General features: G+C 39.7%; 1 protein-coding gene across 2 annotated transcripts in view; it reads left to right on the top strand.

Moving 5' to 3' along the window:
* Window positions 1–14,774, top strand: part of myripb (myosin VIIA and Rab interacting protein b) — a 197,427-nt gene that overhangs the window by 137,420 nt on the left and 45,233 nt on the right. For both annotated transcript variants that reach the window (XM_041814357.1, XM_041814356.1), the window contains exon 3: window positions 11,068–11,204. In XM_041814357.1, the coding sequence (XP_041670291.1) occupies window positions 11,068–11,204 (137 nt within the window). The remainder of the gene's footprint in view (window positions 1–11,067; window positions 11,205–14,774) is intronic.

The following is a 14,774-nucleotide window of genomic DNA, read 5'->3' as shown; positions in this document are numbered from 1 at the left end:
TGCTCTGATTGGCCTGTAAAGATGTGACAGACATAACGTTCATCCAATCACCCTCCAAGTATTTTTCAAAGGCTCTGCTCTTTCCCAAAGCTGTATATCAGTGATTTTCCAGATGGATGTGTGAAACAAATCCATCTGGCATGTCAGGTTAGGCTGCATCCCCATTGATATGGAACTTCCTCTCCAACTGCTGAAACACTGAACTACTGGTCTCATTAGAATTTCAAATGTCAGGGACCTGACATCTTACCCTGCCAGGCTCTGTTGCTTATTTCTCTTTTTTAAATTTAGGGAGGAAAGCCTGAACTGATCTGGACAGTGGAAAGAAGCATCTTCTGTTTCTGGACAGAAGCCTCATCTCAGTGTAAAACACACACAAGCCCACTTGGAGTTTGCAAAACGATTGACATGAAAGCCAAGCAGGCAAGTTCCAGTTGTACCAGACTTCTTCCATTAGGGAACTATGGAGGCCACTGTGCTCTTGGGAGTTTTCAGTGCAGCAGACCTGTGCCTTGCAACAATCTTCTCTGAACTCTGCAGACAGTTCCTTTGACCTCATGGCCTGGCTTTTGCTTTGATATGCATTGTCAGCTGTGAGGCCTTCTAGAGAGAAGTGTGTCCCTTTCCAATTCATGTTTAATCAATTCCATTTACCACAGGTGGACTCCAATCAAGGGGCAGAAACATCTCAGCAAAGACTGAGAGAAATGGGAGGAACCAGAGCTAAATTTAAAGTGTTTTGTCTGAGTACTTATGTCAATGTAATATTTAAGTTTTTATTATAAAAAAATTGCAAAAATTTCTAAAACTATTTTCTCTTTGTCATGATGGGGTACTGTATGTAGATTGCTGAGAATATATTTTTTTTCTCAGAGTAGCTTCAGGCTGCAAAAAATAAAAACGAAAAAAGTGGTCTGAATACTTTTTGAATGCGCTGTATAAGTGGCATAATGTAGGTCTGACACCCCTTAAAAATAAACCTTCCGCTTTAGGAAAACCAGGCATCATGTCAGCAGTTTATATTTCACTTCAGTCCCCCTATTCATGCTCTGTCATGAGCACTTTGTCCCAATATACCGTAACTCATTTCCAGTCTTCCATACTGTGCCACCGGCTCTCTAAGCTGCCGACACATTCATCTGTAACAGCGTGCATGGTGAAGGCCTGAAGAGAGACCGAGAGAGAGAGAGGGAGAGAGAGAAGGAGACACTGAGAGAGTAAAGGTGACAGCTTAAGGCTTTAAAGAAAAAGGCAGTAGAAGGAAGAAATGGAAAAGAAAATTGCTTAAATGTAGACTTTTAGAGACACGGTAAGTGAAGTGAACGCAGCAGAATACTCTGTCAAGAACCTGCAGTAGCTGTCTTGGTTAAATGCTGCTGTATAGCAGAAACATAATTCAACTTCTGTACATTCAGGCTGCTGTGAAACACAATGTTTTGCAGAAGTGTCTCGCTCTATAGGAGTCTGTTCATTTAAAGACCCTGACTAGATAAAGGGAAAGCAGTAACAGCTAATAACCACTTAGTATGCAGGTTAAGCTCTTTTCATATTCCTCGTCTTGCTTTCTGAATGTCAATCAAATGCATGATCAACATTCACGCTGATTCCTGGAAAGGTTGCTTACAGAACCACTGCTGTGACTGTTATCTGCAGCCCAGCAGACTCTATTTTAAATCATACTGACAGGTTAGTCCGAGCGTGCCCTGGAAATCTCATACTGTGGGCATTTTAGCAGTTGACCCACGACCTTGTGCATTGTCCTTAGGCCTCTTCTGCCATCACTGAATATATTTCACAATTCTGTTTTTTATGCCTGGGTTTAGCAAAGCAGACAGCAGAAAATTTCAGCGATGAATATGCAAAGCAATGCCTGAAACATTTCAGCATCACTTAGTGATGACACTGTGACAACCTACATGTCTAGAAACATTCATACGTTTGAAGTGAAAGTGTCTTTCACTTTTTCTCACTTAAAGGAGAATTTGTTTTTGTTCTGTTTTCTTCCCCTACTTCTCCCCCTTGCACAAATCTGTTCTGACATGTACAAACACAAACGCAGAAGCAGCAAGAGACGCGGATGAAAGGCCATTAATTCTTATTTGGAAGTAGATTTCCCCCATTCCTCATAACAGAAATTAATCAATATTTATGCTGCCTCCCCTGTTGTGTACTGCGTTCTTTTTTGAAAGGGCCCGTCTCAAGCTGAAGAAATATTTGGGTTGTGGTTTTAATGTTTGTGGAATAGATCAGGAATTTTATTTGAGCAAAAGTTCCATTTCAGTAACACCTTTAGGTGCCCGTGAACAGGACTCTACTTTACCAGTGTGACTTTTAATGTGGTTTTTGGGGAGCTGAAGATATTTCCTGTGTTGGATCTCCATGCGTGTGAAGTATCAAAAAATACAGTACTGCTACCTGTTCTTTACTGTTACCACAGAGAGGTATTAACAGTTTGATTGGTAATACCAATTTTGCTGTCTAAATGCAGAGGGTTTCCGTAATGATATAGCTGAGCAAGTGGAAGAGGTTCCTGTAGAGATCACTTATTCTGGTTCAGCTCGCTCTCACATATTCTTCTGAATGAATATGAATATGAATATGAATATTTCCCTAAATTCTCAGGGTGAAATGTTGGCCAATTGCAGTTTTTTTTACCCCAACTTTAGCCCTTGTATGTTCAATTCTGTGTGAAGCTGGGTCGAGCAGACGTGAGAACACAACAGGGACACTTACTACATGTTAGGAGGTGGAGTTATGAGGTTTAGATTATGCTAGAAGCATGTAATTAATATGGTGCATGCAAGAGGGGTCTGACTGGAGATCTAAGACCCCCCTTTTGCAGACTACTATTGATATCTATAACCCATCCTGGTACTTTCCCTAACGATCCAGGCTCCACCCCTTTCTGGGTGAGAGCGTTCCGGGTGAAAATGGGAAGTTTGGTCATTGGGGATTTAAAGGTTAAAAATATTAAAAACTAGAAAGTGAGATATGCATAAAAATAAAGCATTTCAGAGTAATGATTGGCATCATAAAAGGTTTTAGCTGTACAACTGCTGCTGCAGCAGGTGTCAGATAAGCTAATTAAAAGCATGCTACCAACACAGCCTGTTGTTATATACTGTACTGTGCAGAACTTTCAGGTATTTTTTTGGCCAAAAATTGAGGTTGAAATAAACCCTGTAAGCCTGCTTGAGAGCGCCATTGGGTGGAAGGAGAATTGACACAACCCCTGGCGTGCTCTGGATGTCCTTGCATTTTACCAGGGAAATGGCAAAATAATTTGTTGAAAAAACAACAAAGTCCACACCTTTAGGGCGGAGTAAGGGATGGATGTGGCAAGTAAGCATGACCTAGGGCATTGGTTCCCAACCTGGGGTCCGGGACCCCCTAATTTTTGAGATCCATGTATCACCTTTGTGTGGGTCCTGGGGGTCCTCAGCTCCTCTTCCATACAAGTAATGGGGAGCTCATAGGAAAAAAGGTCGGGTAACCAGGCCTGGGGTAAATTGCAGGCAGGTAGGTTTGCCACGAATCCCTGTTGTACTGTGGATGTCCCAAGTGCCTGAAAAAAACTGGCAGTCTCCAGGCATATTACCAGGGATGGAAATATCCAGACACAAGAGAGGGCATCAGGCTTGACATTAGCGGCCGAGCAGCACACATAATTCCCCCCCACCCTGGATGTAGCTCAGCGGGCCCCTTAATGGATCCTTTGCACCCCACATGCCTAAAACTCATTCGCAACTGTATACTAGCACACAATTGCATGCCAAAGATTCTCAATAAGTGATAGATTTGACTGCTGAAAGAAAGCAAAATTTAATTAGGAACAAGGGAGGTAACACTTTGTCCATATGGGGCACCAAAATTGGCACAAGCTGAAAGTTTCTCAAGCTTAAAACAAAAAAAGGAAAGAAAAGAAACAGTTATTCATTGCTTTTCTTTCCCTGATTTCTTACACTGCAGTTTTATTTCTAATACAGAACGCAAAACTCAAAATAAAGGAAACAAAGCTGCAGTGCACATAATTACTCCTCCAGCTTCACTCATTAGGACCTCTCAAGTTGAGGGCTATAACTTCCCAAACATTACAGTCTTTGATCGCATCCACGATCTGACAACAATCTAATTTCAGTTTTATTTTCTTCTACTAACATGGGCGGTCACTCAGCCAGCCTTCAGAAGAGATGAGAGCCTGTTTGATGTTGTGTTGAAATCATCCCCCATTCCTCTTTCTTCTCCCTTTAACTCCCATCCCTACAGCAACCTCAACAGAAGCTGAACAAATTCATTAGAAGGCTCAGAAAGTCAATTATGGAAATGGTTCCCTTTGCCAGGGGAGGTGGAAACGCAGCAGTGTCTCCAACTTATTATTGCACTTCTTCAACATATTCTTTTATATATTTTATTTAGGCCCTATTTAGAAGTGCAAATCGATTTTGTGAAGTGTAGAGGGCAACAGGGCTTCAGAGAAGATGAGAAGGCAGACTAGTTCCCAGAAATCTCTTCAGTGATGATAGAGGACGTGTAGATTTGGTGTCAGGAGACTATCCACAGGAATCCCTCTTACTTATTCATGCAGCAGCTGAGCATGAGGGAATCTCCCAGCCTCATTATGAAATGTGTATTTGGAGAAGCTCACGCAGCAGTGCAGTTCTTGCTTGAAAGCCTCTGCTTATCCACTCCACTCTCCTTCCTTCTTTCTCTCGTTTTTAGATCAGATCCCCCCAGGGAGGCGATGTCATGCTTCATTCATCGAGACGCCTCTCCCACTGTCCTAAATCCCTCTCTCACTTCTCTTTCTTTGAAAGGGAAAGCTTGGCTAATTTCATCAAGTTTTTGTAGCTGCCTGGCATGGACGGGAGCAGATGCCTAGCTTAAGCTTGCATTTAGTTATCATCTGTTTTTGTGCCAGTTTGAATGACAGGAAGGGGAATGTGAGCATTGCATCTCTGTGAAGCTGAAGTTAAAAGCAAAACATGCTTGCATGCCAAAGTTTTAACCAGGAATTTCTTTGGCAACAGGGGAAAAAAGTTTCTGATTTTCAGGTATGCTGCTGACTTGAATAATAATAGATAAATCAGAAGTATGAAGCAAAGCGGTACTTTACTGCAGTACTAAAACAACTGCTAGAGAGGAAACTTTTGATGTTTTATCTTCAGTGTGCAAGTTTGCAGCCCTGCTGATAGTCATACTTTTAAAGTATCCTGAGGGTCCCTACACAGGAGACTAGTATGCTCAATCACATGCAGTTGCAGAGTACATGTGATTTAATCTTCCACTCTTCTTTGTGGTTCTTATAAGGTGGAATTTTTTTTCTAGTAAAAATACCCCTCTCTAAAAAAAGAGATATTAATACAGAAAATAATGTTCTATAGTTACCACTTATAACTGCTTATTGTAGAAATACTGGGTTGATCTTTGATCACAGATTAAATTTCTTGCACTCTTCCACAGCTTTTAAAGGTTCATTCAGGTATTATTTTTATCTTAGCTCTATTTTTAACTATTTATGATCTAAATATGGCATATTTATAAGATTCTTGTGGATTATTTTAGCCAGTGTTCCTGTTTTCTTACTGGAAGTGACAGTAATGAGTGTGTTCCCGTTAGATGATTTTTCCTGATGAAGATATCCTAACCTGCTCCAGTCGACAGTCAGACTTAACGAAGTGTCCCTTGTTTAAAAGCCTGTCATTGCTGTTGTGTTTTTGCAAAGTTGGCACATTAAATTTCCTTTTGCAAGCTGAGAATATGCTGTCGATAATGAAATACAACCTCATCCAGACACCACAATGCTGCATTGTTCATAGCTTACCTGGATTTTTTTGTACTCCATCCACTCTGCAGTCTGCTTCTGTTTATGCTTTTTTAGCAGGTGAGGATGGTCTGTAAAAATACACTTCGAATGTACAGTGACTCCTCTCAATAGGGTGAAGCCCAGTTAACACAATTAAAACAATGGTTACCTTCAGTAGCAGCTGATAGCCAATATCTATGGGTAAGAGTGGGCATTGACACTCCAGAATTGTGTGAAGTGTAGTTCTTTCCCCAAAATCACAAATAAACCATGCTTACACAAGGTCAATAAAATAACACTAAAAAAAAATACTTCCAGTGCCTCACCTTCTTGGATATTTTTCTCCATTTTAGATTTTCTGCACAAATCATGGTCAATATAATTTGGCTTTTTTGACAGCAAAATTTACACCTGTGTCTGGAAGATCCAGTCACTGATTAGTATTCCTGGCTGCCGTAACACCAAGAAGACAAAAGAACACTCCAAGAAACTCAGAGAAAAGATTACCATGCAGGCTGACAGAGCATGAGCATTTTTGCAAAGAAGAATGGGGTAAAATTGCAGTGTGCAGATATGCAAGCCTGACTGAGACCTATCCACACAGAATCAGAGCTGTGATTGCAGCCAAAGGTGACTCTACTACATAATGACTTAAAAGTCACTTTTTGTTACCATACATGTTTTTATATAGTTGATATTACACACCTCAGTCAAACTGATTGAAAATCAGTTCTTATCTTAAAAAAAACATAATGGCAAGACAAAAATAGGTGCAATAGGGTAAGTAGTGCTATGTGCACTTAAGCAGTGGGGAGCATGAGAGAAATTGCAAGCGTTCTTCATTCAACACAGGGGGCAGCAGCGGGAAGGTGTTTTAGAGTCCCTGTAGCTTGATAAAGAAGCTTAATTCTATGGTTACAGCAAGGTAGGAGACAGTTGACTGTCCTTGTATGCTACCCCAAAATCAAAAGCACACATGTACACATGTCACAATACTGTGAGGGTTACGCCAACATGTATGGGGTATTTACAACCAGAAATGGAAAAAACTGTGGAGGCCATAAATCACCAGAGCCTAGCAGCAGTGAAACAAGGAAGTGAAGGCTGAAATGTAATCCTTGCAGGCAAATGTGACTGATTACTCACATTGCTTGTTTTTACCTCTGACAGGCTCAGATTAGTTTTTTGAGTGTCTGTCAATACACAGATTGGTTTCCTCTAGGAGAAACGTTCACAACTGGAAATGGACCCATGCATTGTAAATGATACAACTGTTGGTCATTCCAAAATCTGTCCAAGTTGTAGTTCTTCATTTTTCACCAGTAAAAAGTCCCAGTGTCCTCGTACGAGTACCTGCTGTTTAGCAGTTTTAAGTATTATTAAAACTTTTTGATTGTAATGTGTTTCGTGACCACAAGAAGGAAGACAAAGTGTCCATGAATGAGGCCAACAGGTCTAAGTTCAGCAAAATTAAGAGTAATGAGAACCAAAAATGTATTGTGCTCATATAAGGATGCTGGAGCGTAGGTTAAACATCTGATTTGTTTGTTTTATCAGCATTACTTTTCATTTAATAAACACTAAAGTTTGAAAAATATTTTAAAAATTGGGTTGCGATTTCTCATCAAGGTCTAAGTGGTGTCTGGACCGGTAAAGAATCACTGCTGTTAACTGTAATAAAAAGGCTTATTTTCTGTCTTTTAGATCTAATTCCTGCATGTAACCTTTAAGTCAAGTGTTAGGACCCCCCCCCCCCCCCCCCAAGCATTATTATTTTTAAAAAGTCAGCTTGTGACAGCATTTTAAAACAATCTATTAAGCTAATGTTAAATTTAGCCAGCTGTAGCTACAGCTGCAATCCCATGAAGTTGTCATTTCAGTGGAAAAATAATAATCCACCATTGCAATTTAAGCCTTTTCCTGTTTACCTCCTCCTAAATCTAGGACTAGTGGCTTAAAAAGAACTCTGAGAAGTAAAGCTACTATTGAAAGCTGCATGCAAGCTATCTGAGAGTGGAGAAGTAGCAAAGGTGATAAAGGATGGGATTTAGCAGGCAGTCCTTTGTTTTTAATCTTCAATTTGAGAGCGTGACCATGCATACTGCTCAGACATACCGCTTTATTTAAGGGAATTAGGATTCCTCTCAGATAACAAATCTCCATTACCCTTTCAGTCCTGTCATGTCCTTCCGTATGAGGGCTCGGTTCATAGGCCGCTCCCAAAGGCTCCAGATCATCTCAGAGTTCAGGTGGAACCTATCTGTATTTCAGCCTCATATGATGCCACATCAATGCTGCTTTGATCATCCAGATTCATTTCTGTGCCTTCTTCCTCGGGCGTAAAGCGAGATAAAAAGAGCCCGGCCTCTTTGCCGGAGCTCGGCAGCCACCATTAGAGAGACTGGGTTGACCCATGGCATGAAATTAAGGAGCTGAGGCCCATTGAGCAGCCCCTCTAATAGAGGCAGAGGATAATAAATCCACTGAGAAAGAGGAGGAGAGGGAGGGAAAGTGTGGAGGGAGGTTAAGAAGCAGGAGGGGGGAGTGGTGGGATGGAAGTGGCAGCCAGTGCAGCCTTGGGGACACTCAGGATTCCTTTATTAGCGCGGCTATTTTCACCCTCCCCTTTAACAGCCTGTCTCTTCATTGAGCAGAGGCGTTAACATGCACACACACTAAATAAAACATTCAGTCATGGAGTGTGTAGTGTACTCTCATGTTCTCTTTCATAACCAGGGAAATGGAGTCAGTGACGTATGAGGCATGCACATATGTAGGGTGTGAACGTACCTGTTTATTATGAACTCTGACGGACAGACTTGACCTTTGCTGAACATAAACACAGTGCAATCATTTTAAACAACAATTTAACCAGATTCAAAGGTCAGTTAGTTAAAATAAGGAGTTACACTCTTTAAAATACATTCCTAATAAGGACATAAACCTTAAAAACGGTCATAACTTAAACAATCTCAAAAGATATAAGAAATAAAAGCAGAGGTAAATATGTTTCTAAAAGGAAATAAATCTTTCTATCTGGGCTGTTTTTAGCAGATTTTATGTGCAAGTGAGAATTTGTAACATGAGGACGGGATTTTCAGGATTTCCCCAAAATAATCTGCAGTGGATCTTTTTATCTTTTTATCATGTATATTGGTCTTTTTAAATAATTTTTACTTATAAAAATGCAGAATATTGGCATCCTTATCAGTTAATTCTGGATGTTATTACCATTAATTAGACCATTAGTCTTCATCAATAATACCATTCAAACACTACATTAAAAGTGTCAGATTATATGTACCCCTGGGCTGTCCACAACCACCCCCCCCCACCCCCCCACCCCCTCACACACACACACACCTTTCAGAAAAATGTGTGCTGAAACAAACATTTCTCAAATTTTCCCCTGATGATGTCATGTGGGGAGTAATCCCTGCCCCCAGGTTTGGTTGGCCCTCCCTGCTTTGAAGAGCGTTTTGCCCTCTTCCCCTGATCCTCCTCTTTGCTGAGAGTAGGATAAAGAGAGCCACATCCATGAAGCCACATCAATTTTCTGAGAGGGGTGTAGTCAGGGGCGGAGTCAGACAGCTCATTAACATTTAAAGCCACAGATACACAAACAGTGTGTTTTCAGAAACCAACTTCACAATCATGTTTTGGGGACCTCTGAGACCAATATATACATGTCTTAAAGAGGTCAGATATGTGACCTTTAAGTTAACTACCTGCGTTAGCTTTTTAAGTCCTACAAATAAACAATAATGAGTTGCTACCAACATAAATAGAGAGAAAATATATAAAAGTTATGATTTTTAGCTTACTCATTTACAAGAAAATAGATAAGCTTAAAGGCCCAGGCTATTTAGCTTTAATAGCCTCTCTTTTCCACAGCTCTACCCTCTCCTTCAAATTTGATAACACTTAGCCATGAGGAAAGAAAGAAAGAAAGAAAGAAAGAAACAAAGAAAGAAAGAAAGAAAGAAAGACAGTTTACAGCTAAAAAGGCAGACAACACACCAAATGTTGACTTTATGGTTGTTACATCCATACACACATATAAGCTAAGGGGTCAAATATGTGACCTTTAATTAAACATGTTATCCTGTTATCCATTATACTTTTACCCCATACCTTTTACCAGTGGTTTGTGGTGCCTGCAGAAGTGGGCATACTCTTAATATATACACCTTTTTGGAGTTTACTCTTTATTTAGAGGTGGGTGTTCTCTGCTGTATTAAAGTCCACTCATTGTTTTACTCTTTGCTATAGAAGTAGGTGGTTAATTGATGAATTATTAATGTGTAGTTGGCACCGCTGGCTGTCAGTATGTGGGCACTTTTATGTCATGCATTTCTATGCATAGATAAGCCCGCTACTACTCTGTGGTTTCGCTCGAGTATGAACATGTAAATATACATTATTTCATGCTTGTGTGGGCGCACTATTATTCCTATAGAATCTTTTAATGAGAAAAGAGGAAAAGTGTAACCAGTTGTGGTTCTTTCTCAGTAAATCTGTCTTTATGTTATGTATGGAGCCTCACCCATGTGTGTGAAAGTGGCATTAAAAGCCAATAGAAGAGCAGGAGGGACTGCAAGATTAAACACAAAGTTGGCGGAGTTTCATGCAATCCCATGCAACACTGGCGCAAAGGGAGCGCTTTTCTCAGGGCTTTTCATAACCCTCTGTTTGATGAATTGCTGTCTATGCAATCGTTTGGCATTTAGCACCATCAGGCTGTGCACCAAGAGGAGAAAAGTGTGAAAAATGTTGTGACGTCACTCCTGGAAAGCTATAGGCAATCACTGCAGTCATATACATAACAATACACAGCTTAGTTCCTGCATAATATTATCTGTGACCAAAATATTTTTATTCCTTTAGTACAGTCTGTACAGAGGGGAGAGGGGCTGCTGATTCCTCAGAATAAAGCCATTTATTTGATTCAAATTTAAGAGCAGCTCAGGACATGAAACCTATTCAAAAGAAAAACCAAACACAACACGACACCAACACAGCCCTGTCACTATTCCTTCTTAATATGATAGGAAAAGTCCAACAAAACTGTTTATCCGAATTTTGATAATAAAAAAGGGCTCAACTTGAGTAGATTTCAATTCTTGAATCTTGGCTTTAACTCAAAGTTATAATCCTGGTGTAATTATAATGAAATCTGATTCCTGCTCATTTCTTTCACCATCTGTTCTTATTTCACTTCATAACATGTTCACTCTCTCTCTCTTTCTCCCTCATGTCTGCAGGATTTTAAGGACACAGTCTCTTGAATGGTATTACAACAATGTGAAGATTCGCTTCAAGCGGTTCGGCAGTGCCAAGGTTTTAAAGACTCTGTACAGGAAGCACATCATAGAGAGAGGAGCCCTCTCTGAACTCCCAGGTAATTTCATCCTCTCACGTAATTTTGAAACAGCCATGCATGGATTTAGTTGCTGCCAATGTTTTGCTGTATGTTTATCTTTTAATCATTTTGATATCAGAGCAGCCTTCTGTCTCTCTGCAGTGTTGAGTCATGGTGTGATTAAAGCTGTTTAGCAAATTTGCCGAGGAAAGCTCTAACTTTCTCAACTTTGTAAAAGAAAAAAGCTTAATTTAAAGGCTCTGGTTGAACATTCAAGTGTAAAATCTGATTCGTTCTACTGATTGTTCATTAGTTTCTTTTGCTGAGTGATCACTCCCGTGTTTCACAGGTTTTTTCTTCTTTTTCTAACTAGTTCCCTTAATCAAAAAATCCCCACAACTGATAACATACATCACTGTGGTTAAACATGGATGACTGAGATCAGTTTCTTAAAATATACAGATATTGTAGGGATGGGGATTGAAATGGACCCGATTTTGTACTTTTCAAATACCCCAAAACCAATAACGTTGTCGCTTATCAATACTGCTATCTGACAGGCTCTGTGACGTAACGTCATTTTGAGATATAACTGCTGTAAAAAAAATACATCCATTCTTGCAAGGAGAACATAAACTAAAAGGACATTTGTGATCGCTGTATGTGGAAAATGTGGGTTATATTACTCTCTTTAACTGCTTCAGGACAGTTTTCTTCTTCGGCCACTTAGATAATTACTGAAAAGTGCTCCAAAACTTTGTATAAGTCCTGATTGTTAGAAATATTAATCAAGTGTAGAAATCTGCGGTGGGATTGGCAGAATTTAAGTTAATTAGCGAACTTAACGAGCTGAAAGATGGAAAACATGACACGTTCAGGTAACCTCAGTAAATTAGACCACTGTATTCTATATGTTAGGATGTGTTCAAATGTCACATAAAAATGGGACAATTTAGTTTTTGATGAGAAACCTCAATATATATACAGCTGTGAATAGGGCTGAAAGATTGGCGAAAATAATCTAATTGTGTTTTGATAAGCGATTATTTTTAGTTTCCTCATCTTATGCATTGTTCAGCAAACACAAGCAATAAATCATTCTAAATTATAACCAGCACAATATTAGATAAATGTAACTAGGTCCTAAATATTTGAAAAACAAAATCTAAATGTGATTTGGCTCATTTAGCAAATTTGATATCAAGTGCTATACTGAAAGGAATGATAATTTTTTCATGTTATTCTCATTTTGATTAAGAAAATCACATACATGAACAGCAAAAGCAGGATTTTTGTAAACTATTCTAATAAAAACACTCTTGAATGTTTGCATAATGTGTAGAGCAGATAATCTCTGCTGCAATAAAACTATCAAAGTGGTATTTTGACACATTTCAGGTTAAGGAAATTTTATACTGTCGAGTAGAAAATTACAGCAGGTCATATTGTGATTTAATCTAATTTGCAATTAATTTCCCAGCCCTAGTTGTGAATATGGAGAATGTGAGGGATATAAAATAAATGTGCCAAGCACTACTACTACTTCTAGTGTAAATATTTGCCCTCATTTTGTCTTTCCATCAAACTATAGAAAAGTATCAATAGTAGTATCAATAAGGACTCAGATCAATAAGGATTATCAATAAGGGTATTAATATCAATAAAAATCTCCATCCCTAATTAGCTGATAAGTTTAGTTTAAAGGTATAATAGGTGCAAGGATGGCACCAGGATTACAGTTTTGGTTGGGCTTATTAATATCTACTTTGAGTCATGTTATAATTTGTTAACTATTACTCAATTTTCTGAACACTTTCCTTTAACTTCTCTGTCCTTGAACGAGGGTGCATGTATGTTTTATCTGTCCAGCAGTGTTCCTGTGATCGTGTCAGTCATGATAGTGACGGACTCTAGGTGAGCTGCCCTGCAGGACTCATCCTGCCGAGTTAATCCCTGCAGCGTCTCGGGCCACTTTACATCCTCTGTAAATCATTCCTGTGCAGAACGGCAACAGCGGCTCATCTTTGATCCCGCCTCCCCCGCTGCAGATAACATTGTTTTGACCCGGCTGCAACATGATCGGTCTGCCTTTGTGGCTGACAACATGGCATTATTTCAAACCCTGCTACATGGGATTATATGGATGATTGGAGCACTGAAGGGATAAATCAGGTCAGACGTGAGGCTGAACTGGATGATGCCGACATGAGGGGATGTTTAGGAAAACAGTGACCACAAATATAGTTTATTCCAACCGTAATGTAAAGGTGACAAAGTAGAGCTGATTGATGTGGACAGATGTGTTCTAGAATCAAACCCACACAGGAAACAAATGCATTGCAAGACAGTGATGCAACACAGATTCATCAAAACTCGTTTTTCTATAGAGCATGTCAAGCCATCATGAAAGGCAACATTATGGACTGAAAAAAGCTCAGTGATGCACAGAGATGAAACGGGCGGCATATACAGATTTGTTCACTCCATGACCCAGTTTCAAAAAGTTACATTTTAGGGCCCCTGAAATGCCGGTGCCATGTGGATGAAACGCAGATACTTCTGCAGATGCTCCTAAACTCATTCCCTTGTGGACGACCCCAAAGTTTTCCACATGTCTTCTGGTGGACACAGGACTGTAGTTTGCATAGACAATGTGAATGAGTCAGTTTGACATGCAGAAAGGAAAATGAAACTAAAAGGTAGAAGGTAAGAATTACCACTGGTGGACTCTTCTCATTCATGACAGTTGTTCTCTTAGTTATAAGCTTTTCAGGGGCAGAGAATTTCATGTGATTGTAGCTCCCTCCAGTTAGAGTGGACTAAATTATTATCCCTCAAAAAGTGCAGGTCTCTGGTTTCCTCTCCAATTTTCTCCTTCTTACCCCTACCACCTCTCTCATACTAACCTCCATTTTCATCTACCTTTTCATCCTCTTTCTCCCACTCCTCTTTTTTTCCTATTCTTCCTCTCCTCTCTTACATCATCTGGCTAGAGATGGGAGGATTATGTGACTCAGCTGATGGTCTCCCAGCTCACGAGCCCAACAGATTATACCACATCCAATTCTCAAATACTTGCACGTCCGTTCCGGCTAACTGGCAATCTGACTTTCCATATGACTATGGATATAATGAGATGAGTTTGCACAACTAGATTCTATATATACAGTATGTATGTATTTTTTTATATGTAGGACTTTAAAGCTGGGCGTTATTATTCAGGTAAACCTTACATTTATTGACTCGCAAAAAAATCTGAGTTATAGTGTCCTTTTTCCCAACTCTGAACATTCACATAAAACACCCCCTATTAAAATCTCCTGCAGCGACTACATAAGATTGGTCATATATATGTAGATTAGATTTCTTTGCCTTGGTGGAGCCGAATGTGGTAAAAATTTTGGCTCAGCAGCTAAATTGGTGCTATATAAGGGGAAAATTAGTTACAGAGTGTAGAACCCTCATGTTACAACATCTCGCCTGGTCTACTTTTCTTCAAGAAAAGTAGCTTTTAATATGAAGTCCAGAGTTGCTGAATACCAGTCCCCTCTCCCTCACACATATAGAAAAGCAGCCACAAGAATGTTAAATGCCCTCGTAAACAGTTTC

This window comes from Cheilinus undulatus, linkage group 19, assembly GCF_018320785.1.
Source record: "Cheilinus undulatus linkage group 19, ASM1832078v1, whole genome shotgun sequence".
In the NCBI taxonomy this organism is placed as follows: Eukaryota; Metazoa; Chordata; class Actinopteri; order Labriformes; family Labridae; genus Cheilinus; species Cheilinus undulatus.
Note: the sequence above shows the minus strand (reverse complement) of the source record. Positions and strands in the feature narration are given on the sequence as shown.